The 23,269-nt window shown below is 43.4% G+C and overlaps 2 protein-coding genes across 2 annotated transcripts in view; both read left to right on the top strand.

Annotated features, from left to right (window-relative positions):
• Positions 1–214: 214 nt before the first annotated feature.
• Positions 215–6,714, top strand: rom1a (retinal outer segment membrane protein 1a). The gene is made up of 4 exons (XM_063202228.1): positions 215–364; positions 3,365–3,795; positions 4,679–4,925; positions 6,499–6,714. The coding sequence occupies exons 1-4, from the start codon at positions 215–217 to the stop codon at positions 6,712–6,714; spliced, it is 1,044 nt and encodes a 347-aa protein (XP_063058298.1).
• Positions 6,715–8,604: 1,890 nt separating this feature from the next.
• The window catches only part of rps6ka4 (ribosomal protein S6 kinase, polypeptide 4), a 34,321-nt gene continuing 19,656 nt past the window's right edge, over positions 8,605–23,269 (top strand). Inside the window, exons 1-10 of the mRNA XM_063203460.1 lie at positions 8,605–9,709; positions 10,079–10,150; positions 10,562–10,629; positions 11,930–12,080; positions 12,705–12,820; positions 15,372–15,479; positions 16,991–17,071; positions 18,579–18,682; positions 20,094–20,244; positions 21,639–21,800. Coding sequence (XP_063059530.1) covers positions 9,595–9,709; positions 10,079–10,150; positions 10,562–10,629; positions 11,930–12,080; positions 12,705–12,820; positions 15,372–15,479; positions 16,991–17,071; positions 18,579–18,682; positions 20,094–20,244; positions 21,639–21,800 — 1,128 coding nt within the window. The 5' untranslated portion in view covers positions 8,605–9,594. The remainder of the gene's footprint in view (positions 9,710–10,078; positions 10,151–10,561; positions 10,630–11,929; positions 12,081–12,704; positions 12,821–15,371; positions 15,480–16,990; positions 17,072–18,578; positions 18,683–20,093; positions 20,245–21,638; positions 21,801–23,269) is intronic.

Raw genomic sequence — 23,269 nt, forward strand, 5'->3', positions numbered from 1 at the left:
ACCAAATCAATTTTACTTCTGTGTTTAAATTTGTGTGGCCTTTCTAGTTTGGATAGGCCTGTTTTTCAACCACATTGCTTGTGTCTTTGTTCCTCGACTGAGTCATCATCGTCATCATCATCATCATCATCATCTAATCTCGTCTCTCCCTCCCAAGTTCTTGTGTTCTGGACGACCTCTCGGGAGGAGAGGAGGAAGAGGAGGCCTCCACAACATGGCGTTGATGAAGATGAAGCTCTCCTTTGCCAGGAGGGTGAAGCTGGCCCAGAGCCTCTGGCTACTGTCCTGGATCGCCACCCTGGCTGGCTCGGTCACCTTCTTCCTTGGCTGTTTCCTCAAAATCGAGTTACGCAAACGGTCTGAGGTAATGCACACCTACCCAAATGTAACCTCTCAATCTCACACTGTTCACATTCACATTGGTTGAGAGAACTATTTGCATAATTTTCATTGCCTGAATTATAGCCATTCAATTATGGCTGCCATTGTGATGGCAACATGTTTTTCTACGTATTATTATATTTGTTGGGAGCAGTTTTTACCCTTCTGATTATGCAGTCTTCAACACCTCTCCACACCCTCTTTGCATTATTTTCCTACTGTTAAAAAAATCACCATTTTGCAGCTTTATGGGTTTTAAAAATTCAAAATGACACTAAAGGACCTTTATTGTTGTCTGCTGTATAAAGAGGTGAAGGTGATGTAGGCCCGTTGTGTGGCTGTGAAAATAAAGCTACGAGAACAGAGGTATTATAAGCCGCTAATGGGATTAGCATGTCCTCCATTATGAGCTGTTGACATATTGGGAACAACAGGTGTATTATAGTCGGCCATGTTGTGAAGCTAGCACATAATATGGCCAGGTACAATATGGCTGACATAATATGGCCACACAAATATGGGTGCATTGAGGCTACATTTTGTCTCAATGCCGTCCATTAATCATAATTGTAACTGGTGTGTTGTTATTTGTCAGCAAGCTGGGCATAGGGGTCAGTTTCCTGGGCCCAGGGATCAGGGGGCCCCAGAATGGGGTTCTCATTACATGCTTTTCAGATGACATTGTCCCGGGCCTAGTCGTGGTATGAAGTTAGCACAAACTTACTATAATAGGGCAAAACAATTTTGGCACAGTGGCCTAGTCACAACAGGGCCACATAAATAAGGCTGCATTTACAATTGTATGTTTCATTTAATATAGTCACAGACTGTCGTGTAATTGGAATGTTCAGCAGGAGTCTGAAGTTGATGATGTGCGTCATTAGGGTGTTTTAGGTATTAATTTATTGCTTCACATGATGAAAACCGTAAAATATTAAGCAGTCCATGTGGACTGCTATGAACATCTAAAACAACCATCTGAAGACCCAGAATGATGTAAACATTCTATCAGAGCAGGACTCCTCATTCAAGATGGATGCCCAGGCCTCCAAACGCTTTGCACAGAGCATGGAGTGGGTATATGGGAACCTCACGTTACGCTGCTGAGGATAAAGCTAACGTTGCCTGCATGTTGCTCAGGAAAACAGAATGTTTATTTCACCTGTCTCAGCCCACCTGTAAGTTTAGATGAACGAGAAAGCCCCTGGAATGTGCCAGTGTTTTCCGTGCACTCTCATAGGACAAGTTTTAAATGATAAAGCAGCACATCTTTTATTAACTGAAAATGCCATCTGTTATTTATATCACAAATAATACAAATTTAATTTGCCATGCTATGTTTGCATCTGAAATTGGTAAACAAGTTTATGTATATTAGGCCACATCCATGTTAGCAACATTGACATCTAACTGCTTCTTCAATCAGCCATCACGTAAAAGATGGGTGTACTTTATAGCTACGTGTATGTAACTATATTTTAAATGGCCGAAATATGACCTGACACACAGTCATATTTGCAAGGCCGTTTCAAGGCTTTTTGTGGCCCTAGGCTCTTGTGGTCCCTCTTCTCATCACACTATTAGGGAGTGGCCACCTCAAGAGATATTTCGATAGCAGTATCATTCAGAGATGGGACCAAGTCACTAATTTGCAAGTCACAAGTAAGTCTCAAGTCGTTCCAGTCAAGTCCGAGTCAAGTCACAAGTTAAGACACATTTGACCAAGTCAAGTCCAAGTCCAAGTCGTACCAAAGCCAAGTCAAGTCCAAGTCCAAGTCTATTTTTTTCCAAGTCACTTACAAGTCACCTTACATTCTATGGGCAACATTGACAATTACTTTTGGTCATAAATTCATTACCTCTCCACACTGCTCTGCATGTCTCCCTTCGTCAGTTGTGTTCTAAACAAAAATAGTAGGCCTACTGGTATTGTTTAAGGGCAATTCATTTAATATTTATTTTTTTCATGTCATTTCTTGACATACAAATGCAAAAAAATCAGTACATATAGACTTGCCATACTATTGCAAGTCATTGCAAGCTAAAACTGGCAAGTCAAGTCAAGTCTCGAGTCAATAGTTTGCAAGTCGAGTCAAGTCACAAGTCATTCTTAATATTGGCAAGTCAAGTCTCAAGTCAAGTCATTTGTGTGCTCAAGTCTGACTCAAGTCCAAGTCACGACTCCCAAGTCCACATCTCTGGTATCATTACACTTTTCGGTCTCCGAATTTAAGGAGCTGCTGCCACACTCACGAAGTTGTCATTGCTGTAATTTAGATAAAAGTACATACGGGTAACCAGTCAAATATCAGGCAGTTGCCTAGTTTGCTTACCTGGTTGTGACAGGTCTGTATGTTTGACGCCTTCCCCTCATTTGTGTTTATCTTCCATACCATTCATATATTCTATCATTTTCGGCATTGACTCATATTTTATTCTGTTAGGCTATTTAAAAGAAACACCATGTTATAGTGGAGGTTGCTTATCAGTCATGTGGTAGATCAGTATGGCTGTTGTATTGAAGGCCCATTGTTTTCCATTATTGGGCCTACGTGCTCCAATTTTAACTTCTTATGGATGTGGGGACATAGCCCATTAGGTCTTGAAACATTCTTCCATAGTGTATATCACTCTTGAACATTAAATGGTGCAGAATAAAGATACTTTAAGGTTGTCAGCAGGAACGTAGAGAGTGTATATGAAAACCGGGAATTGTATTACTTGAAAAGATAGGAGTCAATATTCCACCTGCTAGACCACATAAGAATGTGGATGAAAGTGGATATGACCCACATTCAATCCTGGGTCCCAATGGGCAATCTGCCCGCATATGGTATGGATGCCCACCCTTGACATTAAATACCTTTTCTGGAGAGGTCCTGTGTGCCAAGGCCCCTTGTCTAGATCAATTAACACAAAACTCTGATGTTATAGAGTTGTCTTGTAAACGCAGCATGACCTTGTAACCCTCCCCCCTATATAGGTAATGGCCAACACTGATGTGTTCATCGTACCTCACACCCTCATGGTCGTGGGCCTGGGCAGCTTGGGCATCAACTACTTTGCCGCCCGCATCTGTCAAGACGCGCTGGACCCGGCTCGTTTCCCCACGTGGAAGACCTTCCTGAAGCCCTACTTTGCGTTCTCGATGTTCATTGCCACGCTGATGTTCGTGGCCATGCTGCTGAGCTTCATCATGAAGTTCTCCCTGCAGCCCTCTCTGGCGACCGGCCTGAGGAACGGCATCCGCTACTACAAGGACACCGACACGCCGGGGCGCTGCTTCCAGAAGACCTCCATCGATCGGCTCCAGATGGACTTCGAGTGCTGCGGGAACGACGACTTCCGGGATTGGTTCGAGGTCCAGTGGGTCAGCAATCGCTACCTGGACTTCACCCTGAAGGAAGTCAGAGAGTGAGTGTGGTTGGTTACTGGCGTTGAAATGGCAGCGCAAACACAGTTAGTCATACAAGGGCGTGTGTGCAAAAAATGCAAATGTTTAGGTAATAACTGTAATTATGTTTCATTCATCAACATTATATCAGTTATTAACTTGGGCAATAGTAGCTGCCTTAAAGTGAAGGGATGTGAAGCCATCCGCGGCAGTCAATAATAACTGATGTAAATGTTAATGATGCAATACATGCAGTTGATTAGTCACAAAACAAATATTAAATCTACACTGTACTCATTAGTGGATAAATGAATGGGCCTAGTGGGCCCATGCAGGCACAGGGGGCCACAGGTTCTGCGAGTCCAAGACCAACTGAACTCTCTCCCCCTACTTATCCAAGAGGCCTCAAGTACCAGACAGTATAGTGTGCTGCACATACATACGGTCTGTCAGGTAAAACCCCATAAGGGCTGCCTTCTTTTGTTTGGGAGTTCAGGTTTTTAAACCTGTGCACTTTACTGTATATCTTAATCCGTCCTTGATTCTACCGAACACAACAAATCATGGCCAGCATTGCAATAGATCCTCATTTATCCCTAAAATAAACCACGTGCACAAGTACAGTAATTATTTACATCTAATAACCTTATTTACCTTATCTTTTAGTTAGGAAGTCAATTTCCTTTGAGTCCCTCTAGAAAAGCTACCAGCACACTGTAGTAAAAAAATATCTGCAAAATCTATTTCATTTCCTTCTTCAGCACACTTTTTGTACAGGTCAATTCATTTCACTGCATGCATAGTCCACGGACGTGGCTCTATGATGTGACCAATGAACTATCATTGTATCCTTATCCTTGTATCCTTGTATCATCCCAACATTCGTTCTTTTTCCTCTGACAGTCGGGTCAAGAGCAACATCGATGGCCGCTACCTGTTGGACAGTGTGCCGTTCAGCTGCTGCAACCCCATGTCCCCGCGGCCCTGCATCCACTCGCAGCTGACCAACAACTCGGCCCACTACAACTACGAGTACCAGGAGGAGGACCTCAACATCTACCTCCGCGGCTGCAGGGAGGCGCTGTACAGCTACTACACCTGTCTGATGAACGGCATCGGGGCGGTGGTGCTCTCTGTGCTACTGGTTCAGGTAAGAGGGGCGTAGAAAGAGAACAAACGTGAAGTGAAAGCCTCACTGGGAGAGTCGAATGGCTATTGTGACACATCACAGCACATCACATAGAATGAGATTGCATTTAGGCCTCAGCTGTGCAAAGGTTCAGCAGAACAGTTCACCTGAAGCAAGTAGTGTAGGATGATGGTATCATGCTCAGGGTATGCCTGCCATGGGGGTTTTATGGGGGAGAGTGTTGGTTAAGGATTCTCCCCAAAAAGACACAGAACGTGCACACATGAGTAGTACAGGTGCGGGACTAAACAGACAAAAGCTGAAAGGAAATTATAACAGTCCACAACACCAATCAATGCTTCTAATCATTCCCTCCCTCCATCCAATCTGGCGGTGTCTGGAATCAACCCAGCAACCCTCCGGCTACAAGGCCCGACTTCCTAAATACTTGCCCATACCTGCCCCTCAAGTACAGTAAGTGCGTAAAGTAATGGTCAGGGATAAATATTCCATTTGATTCATATTCTGTGAGGCAGACGTCTGTTGAATGTGCATAGTGCACAATTAAGCATGCTGCCAAACTGAAAAACCCTCTACAGCACAAGAGGAAATGGTTATTGTTTTTGTGATAGATGGATGTAATTAAACGTGCCAAGTCTAATGCATGCCATTAGTTTTTCCAAATAGACATGGGCCTGCTGTTCAGACAAGCATAATATTTCAAAGTTTGCTTCTCCTATGGATGTATGGCATGTGCCAGATACTTCTCGTGTACGTGTTCTCGTGTCTCGTGTACAAACAAGGCAGAAGTGCCATTCTGAATTTTTATCAATTTTATAGATTTATATATTTAATCACATTTAATCACTCCATGAAACACCTGGGTAATCATCAAAAGGTTGCTGTGTACTAGCAATCGTGCAGTTAAGGTTATTCAGATCTCACTTCATCATAACAAACTTGTAATACATATTTGCCATTACCTGAACTCACTGTGCCCTTTTTGAAAAACACTCATTTGAGAATCGGCCTATCATCTCCAGCCCTTTGCAGCATTGCAATATTTTCATGTCCAAATTACTGCTTGATGCCGTATTTTTGCAGTGTATAACCACAATAACACTGCAGCAATACTACAAGAGTAATACTGCAGTAATACAATAGTAAAAAAAACATTTGTTTATAATGCGTTGAAATTTTTTTCATAAGGGTCTTTTTTAGATATATATTTTGCCTGTTGCGATACCATGCCATACCATATATGGGGATCCAAGTTCGAATACAGCCTGGGTCATTTCCAGAACCTTCCTCATCTCTCTCTCTCTCTCTCTCTCTCTCTCTCTCTCTCTCTCTCTCTCTCTCTCTCTCTCTCTCTGTCTCTCTCTCTCTCACTGCTACACCAACGACCCAGGTTCGAGTCTGGCCCATGTCATTAGCAGACCCTTCCCCATCCCTTTTGGGGACAATAAAATTGAAACTTGAACTTGAACTTGATCTCTCTCTTCATTCGCTTCCTGTCTGCCTCCCCTACTGTCCTATAATCAATAAAGTTTTAAAAAAATCTAAAACAACTGCTACCTTTGTCTGTCTGCAGGGCTCGGTGCTGGCGAGCCTGCGGTTCCTCCAGACGTCGTTGGAGGCCATCGAGGGCCAGGAGAGCCAGGAGGAGCTGGAGTCGGAGGGCTACCTGCTGGAGAAGAGCGTGCAGGAGACTGTAAAGGAGTGGATGGAACCCGTGCTCAAATTCGTGCAGAGGAACCAGGTGGAGGAGGGCGCCGAGGGAGAGGGTGGAGAGGCGGCACCTGCTTGAACATGGACACAACAACCACGACTGAAAAAAAAACTCACGTCTCAAAAAACAGGGGTGTCAGTGTCAGCCTCAGAGAGTAAAAATCCGACCACACATTCAGTCCACATTTGGATTCTAAGAAGCACCATGTTCACTAGATGGGGCTTCAGCTAACTGGGGAAATTGCCCGTGTGAAGTGCATGGAATCACAAGGCAGGATTTTTGCCTTCTGAGGACAGGATTGACACCTCTGCGCCTCAGTACTTAGTGGACGTGTTGACATGACACCCCTTTTGAATGTTTAATTTGGTACATTGGTAAAAATGACAAACAACAAACTTCTTATACCACTTAACTTCAGCGAGAATTCCAGTCTCAAAGCGCTGCACAGTATGTCCAACATACATGCTGTCTTCAGCTGAGCCTGAGTAAAATGTTGATGATTTCCCATGACGTTGTTAAATTTTAATGACGAAATAAAACACAATTCATGTTGAAACCTTTTATATGCAGTCGATGGCCCAACTTCATATGCATATTCATATGCAATTTATTGACATATCTTTAGAGACCCCGAACTGAAATTTTCACATGATTGTTGGTCCCTTTTTGTACTTCAGTGGTTACTGTCCTTATTATTCTTGACACAAATTGGCCAATGTTGTCCTTGATTAAAATTGTTTTTTCAACTTAAGCACTGACAACACCACAAACAAACACCTGTATCCTGTTGAGTAACCCACAAATTCAACTGTTACTTTTAAAATGCTGGCTTTAGCAACTCATTGCTCTGCTATGTAACTGAAGAGATTTTACTGTAATATGTAAAGCAAATGGAACAGAATAAATATTGAGGTTTTGAAACTGCTTTTGAGGACAATTGCTTTATCTTCTTTTAATCCCAAAGACATCTTTTCATGTGGCTGAAATTCAAAAGAAATTCAAAGTGTTCTGTAAGTGATGGTCCTCTCTCGTCCTTCCACAGTTCTAAGCTCCTGATTATCCTATAGATTGATTTTTTTAAAATTTAGTAGGCCTAGGCTACACTCAACCACTGTGCACACATGCACATCCACACACATACAGAGAGAGAGAGAGAGAGAGAGAGAAAGAAAGAAAGAAAGAAAGAACGAAAGAAAGAAAGAAAGAAAGAAAGAAAGAAAGAAAGAAGGAAAGAAAGAACGAAAGAAATCATTAAGAGGTTATACAAAGACAGTATGCCTACTCCCACACAGCCAAGTAGATAATCACTTGCACAATGAGAGACGCATGCGCACCCCTCTGAATGTCGCTAACTGAAATAGGATTATGAAGATTGGTGATAGATGTCAGTAATGCAGTGAGAGCCCTGGGTGTCTGTGTCCTCTGCCTGATACCTTTCAAAACTCTGCTAATCCATGTGGTTAATACCTGAATATGCTGCTCAAGCACTACAGATAGTTGTTTCATGTGTAGGCCTACAGGAGCCGAGGGGGGGGGGGGGGGTTGACTGATTTTGACTGAGGTCTTCACACATCTTGGTGTGTGAATGTCATATGTCATCAAATAATAGCATATATAGCACCACCAAAAAGTTGGATTTTTAACAGATGGATTTTCATTTTAGATCAGTTGAATAATCATTCACTAGGCCTATTCAGCTATAATGATCTATCATTACCATTAGGCATATAGTCTAATCATGAGGGCAGGCCCACAAGTTTTACTACTAGGCTATAAAATCGTCAGAGGTTTTATTATAAAATGTTGAGATACTAATCATACATGCAGATGGTAGGCCTATGTGTTAAGCAGTAAATGGGGCAAAGCATCAACTCAGAGAAATCCTAGTGAACGCCCTTTTCATTTCAACTTCAAAGAAAAAAGACAACAATCAGATTGGATCACGTCGGCTTCCGTAGTTTTGTATTTCAGTCTTTACAACAGTTTTAAAAAGTCATTTTGGGGTGTATTTTTTCTTTTGAGAAAATATATATTCACTGGAAGCAATCTTGTGGAGTATCCAGAAGAAGCGGAAGAAGATATATTTTTATGTTCTCTTTTACGCGTCACTGATATTATTTTAAACTGATCAGCAAGGGAGTTTTAATTAACTGTCATGGTTGGTAGTTTGTCTGAGCTAGCTGGCTCACCATCTGGCTAGCTAGCGTAGAGAGAATAGTACTAGAACCACAGAGAATCTGTGCTAGAACCTAGTCCGTTTTATCGTTTCCTATGTGCGATTCGCCCATCTTATAGCATTGCATAATCTGGAGACATTTGTTGTTATGTGTGCGCGCGAACAAACAAGCTTGTGAAGAGATACCTGCCAGCGATACACTGTTGCTGAAGAACACCAGCTAACGTTACCTACAGGTCACTGCAAATGAGTTGCTACAAATGTATCCAGTTGCAGATTGTTAGCAACAAGCTAACTGTCTTGCGACAGTTTGTGTCGGAGTAGAAAATACGGAAATGGTATCCACGTACGGGCGACAGAAATTAATTGACAGGAGTTCATAGAATAGAAAGGTAACTTTCGCGAAGCATTTGTGGATCGATAGAGGACATACATCGACTTTATAAGACCTTAGCAGACCATATCAGAGATAACTTAGCTGATGATGGTCGTGTATTTGGGTCGTGTAACCCCTGCAAACAACAGGACAAGCTTATGAAGATTAGTCAAAACAGCAGGATGTCAAAGGGATTTAGGCTACGGTGGTCATAAGTGAAAAACAAAACAATGACTGCCATCAGCAACAGACAGTTGGATGTGTTTACTTGCACTTTAATACAGAATAATCAGTAATCAGTGTGCATTCTGCTTGGCGTGGAGTTGTAGTTTAGATGCTTCACTTGTACACCGGAAGAAAAATCTAGTCATTTCGCTGTTTCGTGTTTGAAATCCCAAAATATTTGATGAGCACTATGCCTGGAGACCGTAACAGTAGCAGTGACAGCAGTACTAGTGGCGAGGACTCCGATAAGGAGACCAGGAAGAAAGTATGTACTGTCAAACATGAAATCACTAATGGTAAGTCGTATCACTTCTTTACAGACCGTCATTAAATTGCCATAAATGTGCTACTGTAGGCCTATCTTGTATGCGTTTAGTTTGACTGATGGCAGTTCTCTTGCCATTCTGCTTAAAAGTGTTGTTGATCTTGTAAGTGCACAGTCATAACATAACAGCATGCACTGATTTATATAATTATGCACATGACGACCATAACAGACCCACCCCAGCCCAATGCTGGTACACTGACTTGCACTGATGCTCCACATTGATGTCCCTTGCCCTGTCACACTGCCATGGGTGATATTGTCAGATGTCTGTGGAGAGCTTTTGAGTCGTTGAGGCAAAATGAGTTGTGTCACATAGTATGTCAATGTCTGCTTGCAGCGAACCTCACAGGGCACACTGAGAAAGTGGGAGTGGAGAACTTTGAACTTCTGAAAGTGCTGGGCACTGGAGGTGAGAGAGACTTACTTTTCTGTATGGGAGTGTTGAATGGACAGTATGCATGCGGTTGGTTTGACACTCTCTGTGTTATTATTTATTCCTGGCCTGTTTTGTAGGCCTACTTGTTTCGTGGACTTTCAGTATTTCGGCCCCACCACTGTATCCGTATTCTGGTTTTGCCAGACATAAACGTTCCAGTCAAGCAATACAAATGTTCCATGTCCCTCTGTATGAATGAAACTAGACCAGGCTACTATATGGCAAGTACCGGTAAATCAACCAATGTTACGTAATCAGCAGCTATTTGCATAATAATCTCCACGACTTTAATGGTAGCCTGCACCCCCCAGTGGGAGATTACATGCTTTAACATGTATGCGTTTCTTGTCCATTCTCCTTCTTGTCCTCTCCTGTGCCATGCAGCCTATGGGAAAGTGTTCCTGGTGAGGAAGACGAGTGGACACGATGAAGGGAAGCTTTATGCCATGAAGGTTAGTAGAGGCTCCTCTCTCCGACTCTGCTGTGTCCACAGGTGTACCATTTGTTGATGTTTTATTACAGAAGGCTTGGTGTTTTTAAAGGCTGCATCACTGTAACGTTTAGGAATGCTTCTTGTCCACCTTTGTTGGCTGAGACGTGTATTGGGAAAGGCTTGAGGTTTGAAGGCCAGTATTTCACAAGCAATTGAGAAAAATACCCTCACCCAGTTACCTGATGAAGCTCTGAGATCAAGGTGTGGTGTTTCCCAAATTGCTGGAGAATTGGTCAGTGTGTGGGATACCCTCTTGGATTTATAATCCCTGGCCTCTGAAGTTTGATTTCTATAATAAGGAACAGGGTTTGCCATTGACTTTAGCCAGACTTTATTGTCAGTTTTCACTGAAATTCATTTTGCATCCCTGAGCAAGACTCGTTTAAGACTTTCTAATAAGACTCGTTTTATAACATCACAAGACTATTGCACAATGTGCAATGCATGTGCAGCATAAAGCACAAGGACACAAAAACAGAACCTGGGGTCTGGGACTGGAAGCCCACAGTCACAGATAAAGGCAGACAGAGGACACAGGCCTATATACCGACAGACATACATGCCTACCCACATACAGTACGTGCAGTACATTACATAGTACAACCCACATAGCTTGTAGACATTACTATCATAACTTCAACATCACCAAAAGCATCAGTATCTCTATCATTTTTTTCCAGGTAGAGTATGCCTTATCAGAGTGGCCTATATTCTGTTGTTTGCCCCTTGTGCATTAAGCACAATTGCTTGTTTTTAAGGTCAATAGAAAGCTCTGTTACTCAGTTTCTATTTGTCTGATCTATTTTAATGTAGGAAGCTATGCTACATAATAACACTGATATTGCTTTAACACTTCATCATCTGAGTTAATACGTACAATATTATGGCCATGAAAAATAACTGACAACAAATCTGTGGCTAGTAGAAAGCCTGAATGGCTTAAGACTCAATGAAAACCTCTTGCCACTCATGTCATGCCCTAATGAGGAAGTGCATTGCTTATGGAGTCTTGGCTTTTCTGTGCACTTGTGTCATGATCTTTGCCATGAGTGACACGCCCATACTTCTTGAAAAGTGCATTGTGTCACAACGGAGACGGTTATTAGGCGTATCCACTCTGTGACTCGTACCTTCATTAGTTATATTATTGTGTTAATGATACACCTGAAACACATTGTCTTAAAAGAAATACGCCACTGATATTTTAGAAATAAAATCATTTTAGGAGGGAAAATGTCAATTTCTGTCTCCGTTTGCAGGTGTTAAAGAAGGCGGCCATAGTGCAAAAGGCCAAGACCGCCGAGCACACTCGGACTGAAAGACAAGTGTTGGAGCACATTCGCCAGTCTCCCTTCTTAGTTACACTGCACTATGCTTTTCAAACGCAGACAAAACTACACCTCATACTTGGTAAGAAGTCCATGTCACTTGAGTTCACACATTACTAACACCTTGCCTGTTTTCTTTGCATGCTAATGCTTGTGAAATTGCACAGTATGTGTCTTGTCTTGTGTATTACTTTGGCATTGTACAATGCATGTGTTTAACCCATTGATGCTGGATGCTGCGTATATACACACCATGGACCTAGGTGCTTGAAACGGCATTGATGCAACATTCAGGCTCATGAGATTTGAGATAAAATAAATTAAAAATGTGGGTATGTTAGAGCTGAATGAACACAGAGTAATGCAAGATGAGGGTCTTTTTGAATGCAACTTATTTCATGTTTTTATGTGCTTCGGAGACTGTGATATTTAGGTTTTTATAGGTTGAGGGCACATTTTCCCAAAAAGGGCTTAAGCATTTAACAAGCATTTTTTTGCAGATGCCTTAACCATTAAAATGGGTTAATGCACTGGTATACATTTGCATTGAATGCATGCGTCAACCACAAACATTTAACATTTATTTAGTCTCATCTTCCAATGCTTAAACCTGTGAAATGACGTGTGTCTGATTTAAGTTGCTTGCTAAGTTACTTGGGCGTTATACAACATAGAGCCATGGAGATATTCATGTGTTACCTTGTAGACTATGTGAGTGGTGGGGAGATGTTTACGCATCTGTACCAGCGAGACCACTTCTCTGAAGAGGAAGTTCGCATCTACATCGGGGAGATCATCCTAGCCCTGGAGCATCTTCACAAGGTGAGAGAGCCTTTTAGTAAGAAAACCTTTTGTAAAAAAATATGATATGATGGGGATGGTTAGGAGGAATGAAATGGTTTCAAGGGGAGTGTAGTTGGGAAAGCTCAGCAGAAAATTCAAGGATGATCTGATAATGATGACATTTGGGATTTTTTTTCTGACATGGAAACGGTACAAGAATCTCAATGACCTACACAGAATGTACTTAACGAGAATACAGGGAATCCCAGTGGAATTTGGTTGGGAAACCTTCATAAACATTTGAAAAAAGTATCATGGGAATGACTTTCGGATTTGGGTGATATTTTGTATTTGGAAACCTATGGATATCTATGGACTAAACAGAATGCAGTTTATAGGAACACATTCTTTAGGTTTTTACGAGTCTGTTGTTTCCCCTAATGTGATGTCCAGGTATGCAGTGCATGTAATGACTGCCAAATGTGATGTAATGCCGATGTAATGCTAGGAGGGGCAATCAGACAGTGCCTGAGCTGTAAGCGCTCTTCCAATCCCCCAATTTCCCTTCACCCGCAAGACTAATACATTGGACAACAATCACTTTCTGAGACACTGTTTTAAACAGATGTTTATTGAAAATGCCAAGGCGCTGGTAAAATATTTAAGTTTGTGTACAGCTTTATGAATAAGTAATGTTTAGTTGTTAAGCTGAAGCAACACGTAGAGAGTGGCAGGCAAGGGGAATAATGTCTTTTTTTCTGTTGCTGAAGCTCTTGAGAGATGTTCAATGTTCAGTTAAGAAGAAACTCAGAGGAATTCTGAATGTATTCAAATCATTTCAGAGATTTGTGCACAGGGCTTACACGAACAAGTCAATCAAAGTCATTTGAATAGAGACATTTGCCAAGACTGTTGTGTGTGTGTTTATGCTGGTGCGTGTGCAGCTGTGCGTGTGAATTTAAGCGTGCATAAATTTGTGTATGTTTACGCTGGTGTGCCTGTGTGTGCGCGTGCGTGTGCGTGCAGCAGTCAGATATTCAAATGGAAAACAGAGTGGGCTACATCTTGTCAGTTGTGCATGCATGGGTTGTAGCATGACAATGGATTCTGTCAGCCCAGCTGAAGGCTTCATAGGCCCTCCGGGAGAGGCTGTGTTTTCCTGACTCCTGCAGAAGATGCTCAGCTTTCGTTTGTCTCCTCAGGCTTTAATGTATGCCACAGCCTATCAAGGGCTTTTAAAACACGCAGCTTTGGCAGGTCCTGCTGCACACGCTGGAAGTCAAGTCAGGCACTTCCATTTTGTTTTTCATCCTCCTCCCTCCTTGCTGCTGCATTTGGATGTGATGTGTTTGTTTACTGTTTAATACTGGCAGAACTTTTGTGGGGGCTTTGAGTGAACTAATTTATCACACGGGTTAATGTTTGCAACTAACGACTACCTTGCTTACTTGGTGGAACTTTAATTGTTGAATTTGCAGTACAGTTTGTCTTTGAAATAACATTTTCCTAAAGAAAAAAAAAAGAAAAAACTTGCATCTGTTCCAGATGACTTTTTGACGCTCATTTCCTCAAGTCATTGTGAACTTGTGTATTCATTTGGGCGGTCAAGTCTGTGCAAAATAACCTCTGCGTTCCTCTCTCGCTGTGAGAATTAATTGAATTCTCCCCCATTATATTTGCTGCGTGTTAGTGCAGTGCAAATTATTTCATGTACTGTTTAATGAACTGAATGTGAACCCACACTTAGTTTGTTTATTTTAGTAGTGTATGCCGTGTGGAGTCTGCACATAGAGCCTTGTTTAATTGAATCCTAAACATACACAGAAAACGAGTACTTGACATAAAGCCTGTGTTGTTTTGGCCATAGAGTGACTCTCACACTCAATACAAAAATATTACCATAATGCCATGTTTCTGTGCCCCGTATATCATTAACGGGCATAAGCTGATTAACTGGAACAATGGCACTGGTGCTTAATCGACTGAGACGATATCTAATGATAATGAAAGAGACTCTACTATAGCCAAGCACCGCCTGAAATACTCCATGTCATATAAGGGGAATAGAAAGCAGCAATACCTAATGAGGCATACGTGCATGCTCTCTCTCTCATGACAACAGTGTGAATAGTCTTAAACCACAAAGCTGCACATGATTTCAGAGTGTGTGATTGTAGGCATCTATTCCTTTATGCTAATAGTGCAGCAGTTCATCCATTTTGGAATGAAGGCATGCTAGATTGGGGAAAGTAAAAGAAAATGTGGTGCTATGGTCTAATGAGGTGACGGTATTCCATTGAGTGTGTGTCCTGAGAATGAGCTTGGCACACTGAGGGTGATTTTTTTTTTTGCGTCTGAATGATTGAGAAAAACGGTAAGGTTGTCAGGGCTGTAAGTGGCTCCATTTAAAAAGAAATTAAGTAACAGAAAATTAGGCACTATTGAAACCCCGAATGGCCTTGGCGCCACAGTCGTCAGGGTGTTCCGGCTGAGCGCCTTTATTACCGCTTTGTGTGCTTGTCAGCGGCCGTGCCGTGCTCCCCCTTCCTTATTTTTTTAATTCTGCCCGGCACCATCTCCTTTTTTTCAGCTTGGCATTGTGTACCGGGACATCAAACTGGAGAACATCCTATTGGACAGCGATGGCCACGTGGTCCTGACCGACTTTGGACTGAGCAAAGAGTTCCTGGATGAGGAGGTACAGTGTACACACACACACACACACACACACACACACACACTCGTGTGTATCCAGTATATACGTGTATACTCCTGCCCTGCTCCCTTGGGTGCACTATTTGACTAGGGCAAATTCAAAACTTCCATTTGTTTATTATGTACTGCCCTACTGGGTAACACTTCAGAATACTCATGAACGGCCATCCGGGTACTTTGCTCTTAAATTTGCGTTACGCCCCTTTATGGGTGAAAACAAACCGAATGTCTCATTGACTTACGTTACATCGGCTAGCCTAAATGAACACATCCAATGCTTCAGCCACGGCTGTTTGGCTATATTATTTGAACAGCCGGAAACACAACACGTTTTCGGCATGTTGCGCGCGAACAACGCTATCTACAGGTCCGTATCTGTCGTTTATTAAACCCCAACATCACCAATTGACTTGCATTGCCTGTTTTCCCCCACAAATGGGCGTAACGCACATGGAAAACGTCACGCCGTTCATGAGTATAGGAATAAGACAAGTGTTAAGCAAAATCAAGGGTCAAACTAGGGCCTCATTGGAGATGAACAAGAAATGTGTGAATGCATGCCTAACATGCAATGTTATTGATTTTGCTTACTTACACACTTACACAGACAGTTAGACATGTATTGGTGGTTAATACATGACCCCTAAAATGAAGTGTTACCCACTGTTGTATGAAAGTAGACACTGCATATGATTTGAACAGGGTGTTACTAAGTTCAAGCAAAACAAATTCATAGGAAATATGTTTATGTACTGTGCAAGTCTGTGTGAATGATTGAATTTCATATTAAAGTTAATGTATGAAGACAGGAATACTGACAGGCGTAAGGAAGTCTGTCAGATGGATCAAATGAAGTCTTTATTCTTTAATACAATCATAAGATGTGTTGTTGATGGATATGTTTTTGTAGTGCAGTACCTGAGATGCCATTAAGAGTTTGGGTGCCTGCACTGTTTGTCGCTCTTGTTGCTGTTTAAACCACTTGACCTTTTTCTAATCAGTTGTTTGTGGCCAATTGAAGAACCTGTTGGAGAGACTTTGCGAAGCAATCCAGCTTTCAGACAGATGGCCGCTTTCAGATAAATGCTACGAAAATTGAATTCAAGCTATCTGATCTTCCTTTGATGGGGGAAGAAAAAAAAGAAATGCCAAGTCATTTTATGTAGTGTTTTTAAATTACAAAGATGGCATACGCTGTTAACAAGAACACAGATTGACATTTCAATACTCGCAAATATGCAGAATAGGCTGGCTCACAACGAGAGGAGTACTAGAATAAAAGGAGCGAGGGCATTGCAGGGCTATGCAAAAGGCGGCACTCAAAACCTCTCTGCCCGCTGTCAGGTAAATTCATTATGGGGTTCGGGGGGAAATAAAAATCAGACCACTTGCGTACAGTGCGGTGTACGTCATGCCAACTGTAATATTAAAAGTAAAAGTGTGTAATTGGCTTTGACTGGAGCGATGTAATGAGTGTACAATCTTTGTCAACAGAAAGAGAGGACCTACTCCTTCTGCGGCACCATCGAGTACATGGCGCCGGAGATAATCCGTGGGAAGTCAGGCCACGGCAAGGTGAGAAGTGGAGCGCAGAGTGGTGTAGTGTACACACACACACACACACACACACACACACACACACACACACACACACACACACACACACACACACACACACACACACACACACACACACACACACACACACACACACATTGACATACGAACCCATGTAACACATAACAAGGTGAGAAGTGTAGCGCTGAGTTTTGTGTACACACACTCCTACGCACGTGCACACATCATGCACATAGACATGAGCACATGCACACACATCTACTTACACACACACACACACACACACACACACACACACACACACACACACACACACACACACACACACACACACACGGACACACACACACACGGACACACACACACACACACGCGCACACACACGGACACGCACACACACAACCATATGGGCATACTGTCACCCCTGTGAACCCTGACATTGAACCCTGCACTGTTGGCCTTATGTGCTGTGTGCACTGCTGTGAGCTTCCGAAAGGCCGTTATGGGATGTATTTTTTTCGACATGTAAACTCCTGCTGTATCGAGAGAGGGAGGAAGGGAGGGAGGGGCGGCGGCAGTGTTCTGTCACACCGCCAATAATTTTGACATCTCATCCAGAGCCGTCAGCCGGCGAACACGTCTCATTATGCAAGTCGGGAACAAAAGCTCACTAATGCATAAACATGGCTGCCAAGTCGGGGTTTTGTTATTGCACTTGACATTTCGTTGGCTTCATAATCGTTATGCTATCAGACAGCGTGTCATTCTTGTCCGCATTGTCGGGGTACGAAAGCGCTTGCTGCCGATTATTGTTGTCTGCGTTTGCTATCGGAAGTTTTCTTAGGGGGAAAAAATGTAGACCATGCCAGTAAGTGTCAGACAAGTAATGTATAATACATTGGCAAAGGCTGTTTAAGCAAGCAAAAGAGGGCGAGGAGCTATGCAGCTAATAAGGGCCGGTATTGATCAGGTATTGACGAGCCCTGCAGTCTCCAAATCCTCTGCTATTGTGCACTGTCTAGGCCTGCATTCCTGCAACCTCTGAATACAATAACGGATCCTGTTACACAATGCAGTTTGCAGTTTGCACATTGCTACGTGAGTTTGTTTGAGCAATGATGACCTTGTGTAAAACAGATTTCTTTCCAATGTCTGCTCCTGTAAGTCTATATGGTGATGACGGCCTGAATGATTGGACAACTTTAAAGCACCTTGTGTCAACATACACTTTACTGATAAAAAGGGAATGTTTAAATTATGACAACAGTATACGTGTGTCTGTTGTCTGACATGCTTCAAAGTTTTGTGTGTGTGTGTGTGTGAATATATCTTGATGCTGGCGTATGCAAGGGCATGCATCACACAATAGCCATATTTTGCATAGAGTCATCAGTAGCGATTTGTATTCCTTCTTTGTCTTGTTTTTCTTTTATTTTTATGATTTCATGCTCACCAAAACAAATCTCTATCTTTCTTGGCGCGTGTCTCTCGTCTCTGTGTGCAGTCGGTGGACTGGTGGAGTTTGGGCATCCTGATGTTTGAGCTGCTCACCGGAGCCTCTCCCTTCACCCTGGAGGGGGAGAGGAACACTCAGAGCGAGGTGTCCAAGTAAGTCACTCTCCAGACCTGACCAGGCACCATCACCTGCCTGCCTGTCACTCTCCTGACCAGTCACTCTCCTTTAGTCACTCTCATGACCAGTAACCATAGACTGTCTGTCTCTCTGTCTGTCTGTCTGTCTGTCTGTCTGTCTGTCTGTCTGTCTGTCTGTCTGAGAGTGCTGGTGCACCCATCACCCAAAACATTCTCCACAGTGTTAAAATGTGGTTGAGTTTGGAGGGTAAAAAAATATCTTAATTTCCTTCTTCACAGCCACTGAGAAAAAAACTGTCCCTGTTGCATTAATTATGTAATGTACATATGTATGTACATTGCATGTTAAGTATAAGTACATAACATGTTGATACATGTAGTTACACCAGAGATGGTCTAAAAGAATCTTTGGTTACACCTAAAAAAAGACACCGTAAAATTAAATGTTTCCTTTTTTACTGTACTATTCATTGGGTACAATGTAACAAATTATATAAAAACGTAACATTATGTACTTGAATTGTACCCTTAGTGTTGGGTATGCACAGTAGAAGTACACAATATTACATGTTAATAAATGTAGTTACACTAAAAAGACACCGTAAAAGAATAGTGTTTTCCACTCTCCTGACCAGTCACCCTAGCCTGCCTGCCTGCCTGCCTGCCTGCCTGTGCTGGTGGATCCAACACCACCCCCACAAGTTCTCCCACTGTGTCTTTGAAAAAAAAACCCTCCATTTCTACAACCACTGAGGAAAAAAAGTCATGCATTTCAATAAATCCACTGAATACTTTGGAAAAGGAAGGGCATTTGGTACAGTATAATGATGTTGGGTGTAGGGTCTAACAAAGCCAATAATATTTCCATACTTTTTTCCCACAAGTAAGACCGTATTAAGGTTCCACTCGAATTGGCATAACATCATTGGCCTTTTAAAAAAGGAATAGGAATAGGAATGGTTGTTTAATTTCTTTTCAGTAATTAGGCCCAAACTGCAAAAGTAAACTTTGCAATTTGTCATACTTCTAGGTCGTGAGAGGACAAAAATGTTGGCCTAAAATGAAAAAAGTTGCTTGAAATTTGAGGAGGAGAGCTGCAACCAGTATGCACTGTACAATGTCTCTCTCATAACCATGTGAATTGTTTACCTTGTAAATGGGGATGGTTACGATACAGTATTATTAAACTTCATATACACACTCACCGGTCCCTTTAATAGGCACACTTTTCCAGCTGTTCATTAACGCAAATTTCTAATCAGTTAATCACACACTGCCAACTCAATGCATGGCCCAGCATCATAATGAAGGTAAAAGGGGATCCCACCCAGCACTATGAAGGTGGACCTAAGTGGCCGGTGAGTGTATATTATTAATATTATGCTGAATTGTCACATTATAATCTTTGCTGTTCTTTTCCTCTTAGGCGAATCCTGCGCTGCGAGCCGCCGTTCCCGTCCCTGATTGGTCCGTTGGCCCAGGATCTCCTGAGGAAGCTGCTGGTGAAGGACCCCCACAAACGCCTGGGCTCCGGGCCCAAGGGCGCAGACGACATCAAGACGCACCCCTTCTTTAAGGTCTGACCAAATAACATCCGCTCTCCATTTTACATTATTGTTCATTAGTAGATTCTTTCAGGTCTGCACAACCACAGGAGCCCTGATTTGGTACCATTTCATCCTTAATCACACCAGTTCTTGCAAATTCTGGGCAACTCCATTGTCCCATGGAAGTCACATGGTATGCACATGGAAGAGGGAAAACTAAGGGACTCCTATTGGAACCTCTTCTCTCAATTTCACATTATTGTACATTAGTAGGTAGCAGTGATTTGACAATACTATTGACAATACCATTGACCCCCATTTGCACTCATTCACCATCTCATTCCTACTCCCCCATCACATATCTCTGCTATGCTCTGATGTTTTATTCCCTTGTTATATAAAAATAAAATATAAATACAGAAAAGTGGTATTTAGCTGGTAGATTTTGGACTGTAAGTGGCTTTTCCCATTCTTCAGTGTTTGTTTAAGGGTAACATTTTGTACAGTTTATCATAGTTCATGCACAGCCTCATAGCGCATCAGCATGTCTGATATGTCTTTTGATTTGTATGGAGCATAAATTCTCTTTTTTGTGCCCCACGAGATTGGCCAGGTAGAGATAACTATAATTCCTTTTCATCCACCGTCAAAAAACTCTCCTTTGCACGTTGATTTAAGACATTCTTTTTAAGTGGGCTTATCTTGGCTTTAATCTTATCACGTCGAATCTGGCCAGCCGCTCGGTGGGAGTGTTCTGGTTTTTTTAGGCAGAGGGGAGAAACATTGCCGTCTGCCTATCTTCCGAGTGGACCGAAGCCAGCAGTATTAGTCAGTTAAGAGCAGAGCTTCTCCCTCAGGAAGCTGAAGGGAAAGAGTCTGGTATACGGAGCAGCTTTAGTCTCTCTCTGGAGCAGTACAGAGGATTAGAAAAACAAGTCTAGTCATACTTCAAAAGAGGGAGAGGCTTTTAAAGAGAAGTTTCGTTTCTGTTTTCTGTACTATCAGGCATATCTTTATGCAGTCCCTCTTATAGTGGTGGCGTGTGCATACAGCCAAGCTCTACTCCTTTACATTTTTCATGCCTCAATTCTGAAAACACACACACGTAGAGTTGTATATACACACACTCTCAAACTGAATTTGCAAGCATATGTGTGCATGCATGCATGCATGCATGCATGCATGCTCACACACACACCGTCACTGATACACACATATAAACACAGTGTCATTGATACAAACACACACACACACCACACACCACACACACACACACACACACACACACACACACACACACACACACACACACACACACACACACACACACACACACACACACAGCAAGTAGAACCACAAGCTGTGTTTGCAACGCAGGGTGCCCTGGGTTAATGGAATATTTGCGCTGTCTCCCGGCACGGCAGGGTCTGAACTGGGCTGACCTGGCGGCCAAGCGTGTGGCGAGCCCCTTCCGGCCGGAGCTCCGGAACGAGCTGGATGTTGGCAACTTTGCAGAGGAGTTCACCGGCATGGAGCCCGTCTACTCCCCAGCCAGCACGCCCCCCAGCACCGACCGCCTCTTCCAGGTACACAACACCCATCTCCTGTCTTATATCCTCCTCTCCCTCCCTCTCTCTCTCTCTCTCTCTCTCTCTCTCTCTCTCTCTCTCTCTCTCTCTCTCTCCCCTCCATTGCCATGGAGCCCATCTACTCCCCAGCCAGCATGCCCCCCAGCATTGACCGCCTCTTCCGGGTACGTATACCCTCTGCTCATCCCTCCACCTTCTCTCTCTCCATTTCTCCATGTCTCCATTTCTCTCTCTCTCTCTCTCTCTCTCTCTCTCTCTCTCTCTCTCTCTCTCTCTCTCTCTCTCTCTCTCTCTCTCTCTCTCTCTCCCCACCCATTGCTTGTGTGCTGCCTCTTCTGTCCTCCCTCATACCCCTTCCCCTCCTCCACTCTGGCACTCTGATCTACCCCCTTCCTCCCCCTCACTCACCTCTTCTCCTCCACCGGCATGGAGCCTGTATACTCCCCAGCCAGTACCACCTCTCAGCACTGAGCCCCACCCTCTCTGTCTCTGTCTCTGTCTCTGTCTCTCTCTCTCTCTCTCTCTCTCTCTCTCTCTCTCTCTCTCTCTCTCTCTCTCTCTCTCTCTCTCTCTCTCTCTCTCTCTGTCTGTCTGTCTGTCTGTCTGTCTGTCTGTCTGTCTGTCTGTCTGTCTGTCTCTCTCTCTCTCTCTCTCTCTCTCTCTCTCTCTCTGGCTCTCTCTCTCTCTCTCTCTCTCTCTCTCTCTCTCTCTCTCTCTCCCCATCTCCTCTCTGCATCTCCAATCTAACTCCACCGCCCCACCCCCGACTCTCCTCCATCCCATATTTTTCCTCTCCTGCCTTCCATCACCCCCTACTCCCTCCACCACCCCCATGATCTCCCCTGTCCCTCTCTCTTCTTCCTCATCCCCTATCACTCCTCTTCTCCACCCCCCTCTTCCTCTCTTGTCTCCTCCTCCGCCACCCCTGAGTCCTTTACCCCAACTACACCACGTCCTTTTCACTCCTCATCCCCCTCTCCTCATCCCCCTCTCCTCTATGCTCCCTTCCCACTCTCTCCTTCCCACTCACCCCTTACTCCCTCTCCACCAGCTTTGCTTTAACCCCCTCCGGACTCCCACAACATGCTATTGCCACCTCCTCTCTCTCTCTCTCTCTCTCTCTCTCTCTCTCTCGCTCTCTCTCTCTCTCTCTCTCTCTCTCTCTCTCTCTCTCGCTCTCTCGCTCTCGCTCTCCTCCATCAACCCTATCCCCCTCTCAGCCCCCCTATGTACAGCTCCTCTTCCTCTCTCTCTCCATTTCCCTCTCTCCTCTTGCCGCTCCTCCTCCCCCTCTTCACCAGCCCCTATCCTCCTATGCTCCCCTAGGTCCTCCCTCCCTCTCTTCCTCTTTTCTTCTTTCCTCCTTTCCTCTCCTGCATCGAGTCCTCTCCTCCTGTGCTCCCCTAGGTCCTATGCTACCGTATGAACTGCACACCTGCATTGCTCCACCTCACTCCTGCCTCCAC

The sequence above is a fragment of the Engraulis encrasicolus genome, chromosome 7 (assembly GCF_034702125.1).
Source record: "Engraulis encrasicolus isolate BLACKSEA-1 chromosome 7, IST_EnEncr_1.0, whole genome shotgun sequence".
NCBI lineage: Eukaryota > Metazoa > Chordata > Actinopteri > Clupeiformes > Engraulidae > Engraulis > Engraulis encrasicolus.

Bases quoted from the DNA above. Each gene is read 5' to 3' on its own strand.
- rom1a (XM_063202228.1), top strand. From the start codon at position 215: ATGGCGTTGATGAAGATGAAGCTCTCCTTTGCCAGGAGGGTGAAGCTG. The intron at 365-3,364 runs GTAATGCACACC...CCCCCTATATAG, and splicing joins AGTTACGCAAACGGTCTGAG to GTAATGGCCAACACTGATGT. The intron at 3,796-4,678 runs GTGAGTGTGGTT...TTCCTCTGACAG, and splicing joins ACCCTGAAGGAAGTCAGAGA to TCGGGTCAAGAGCAACATCG.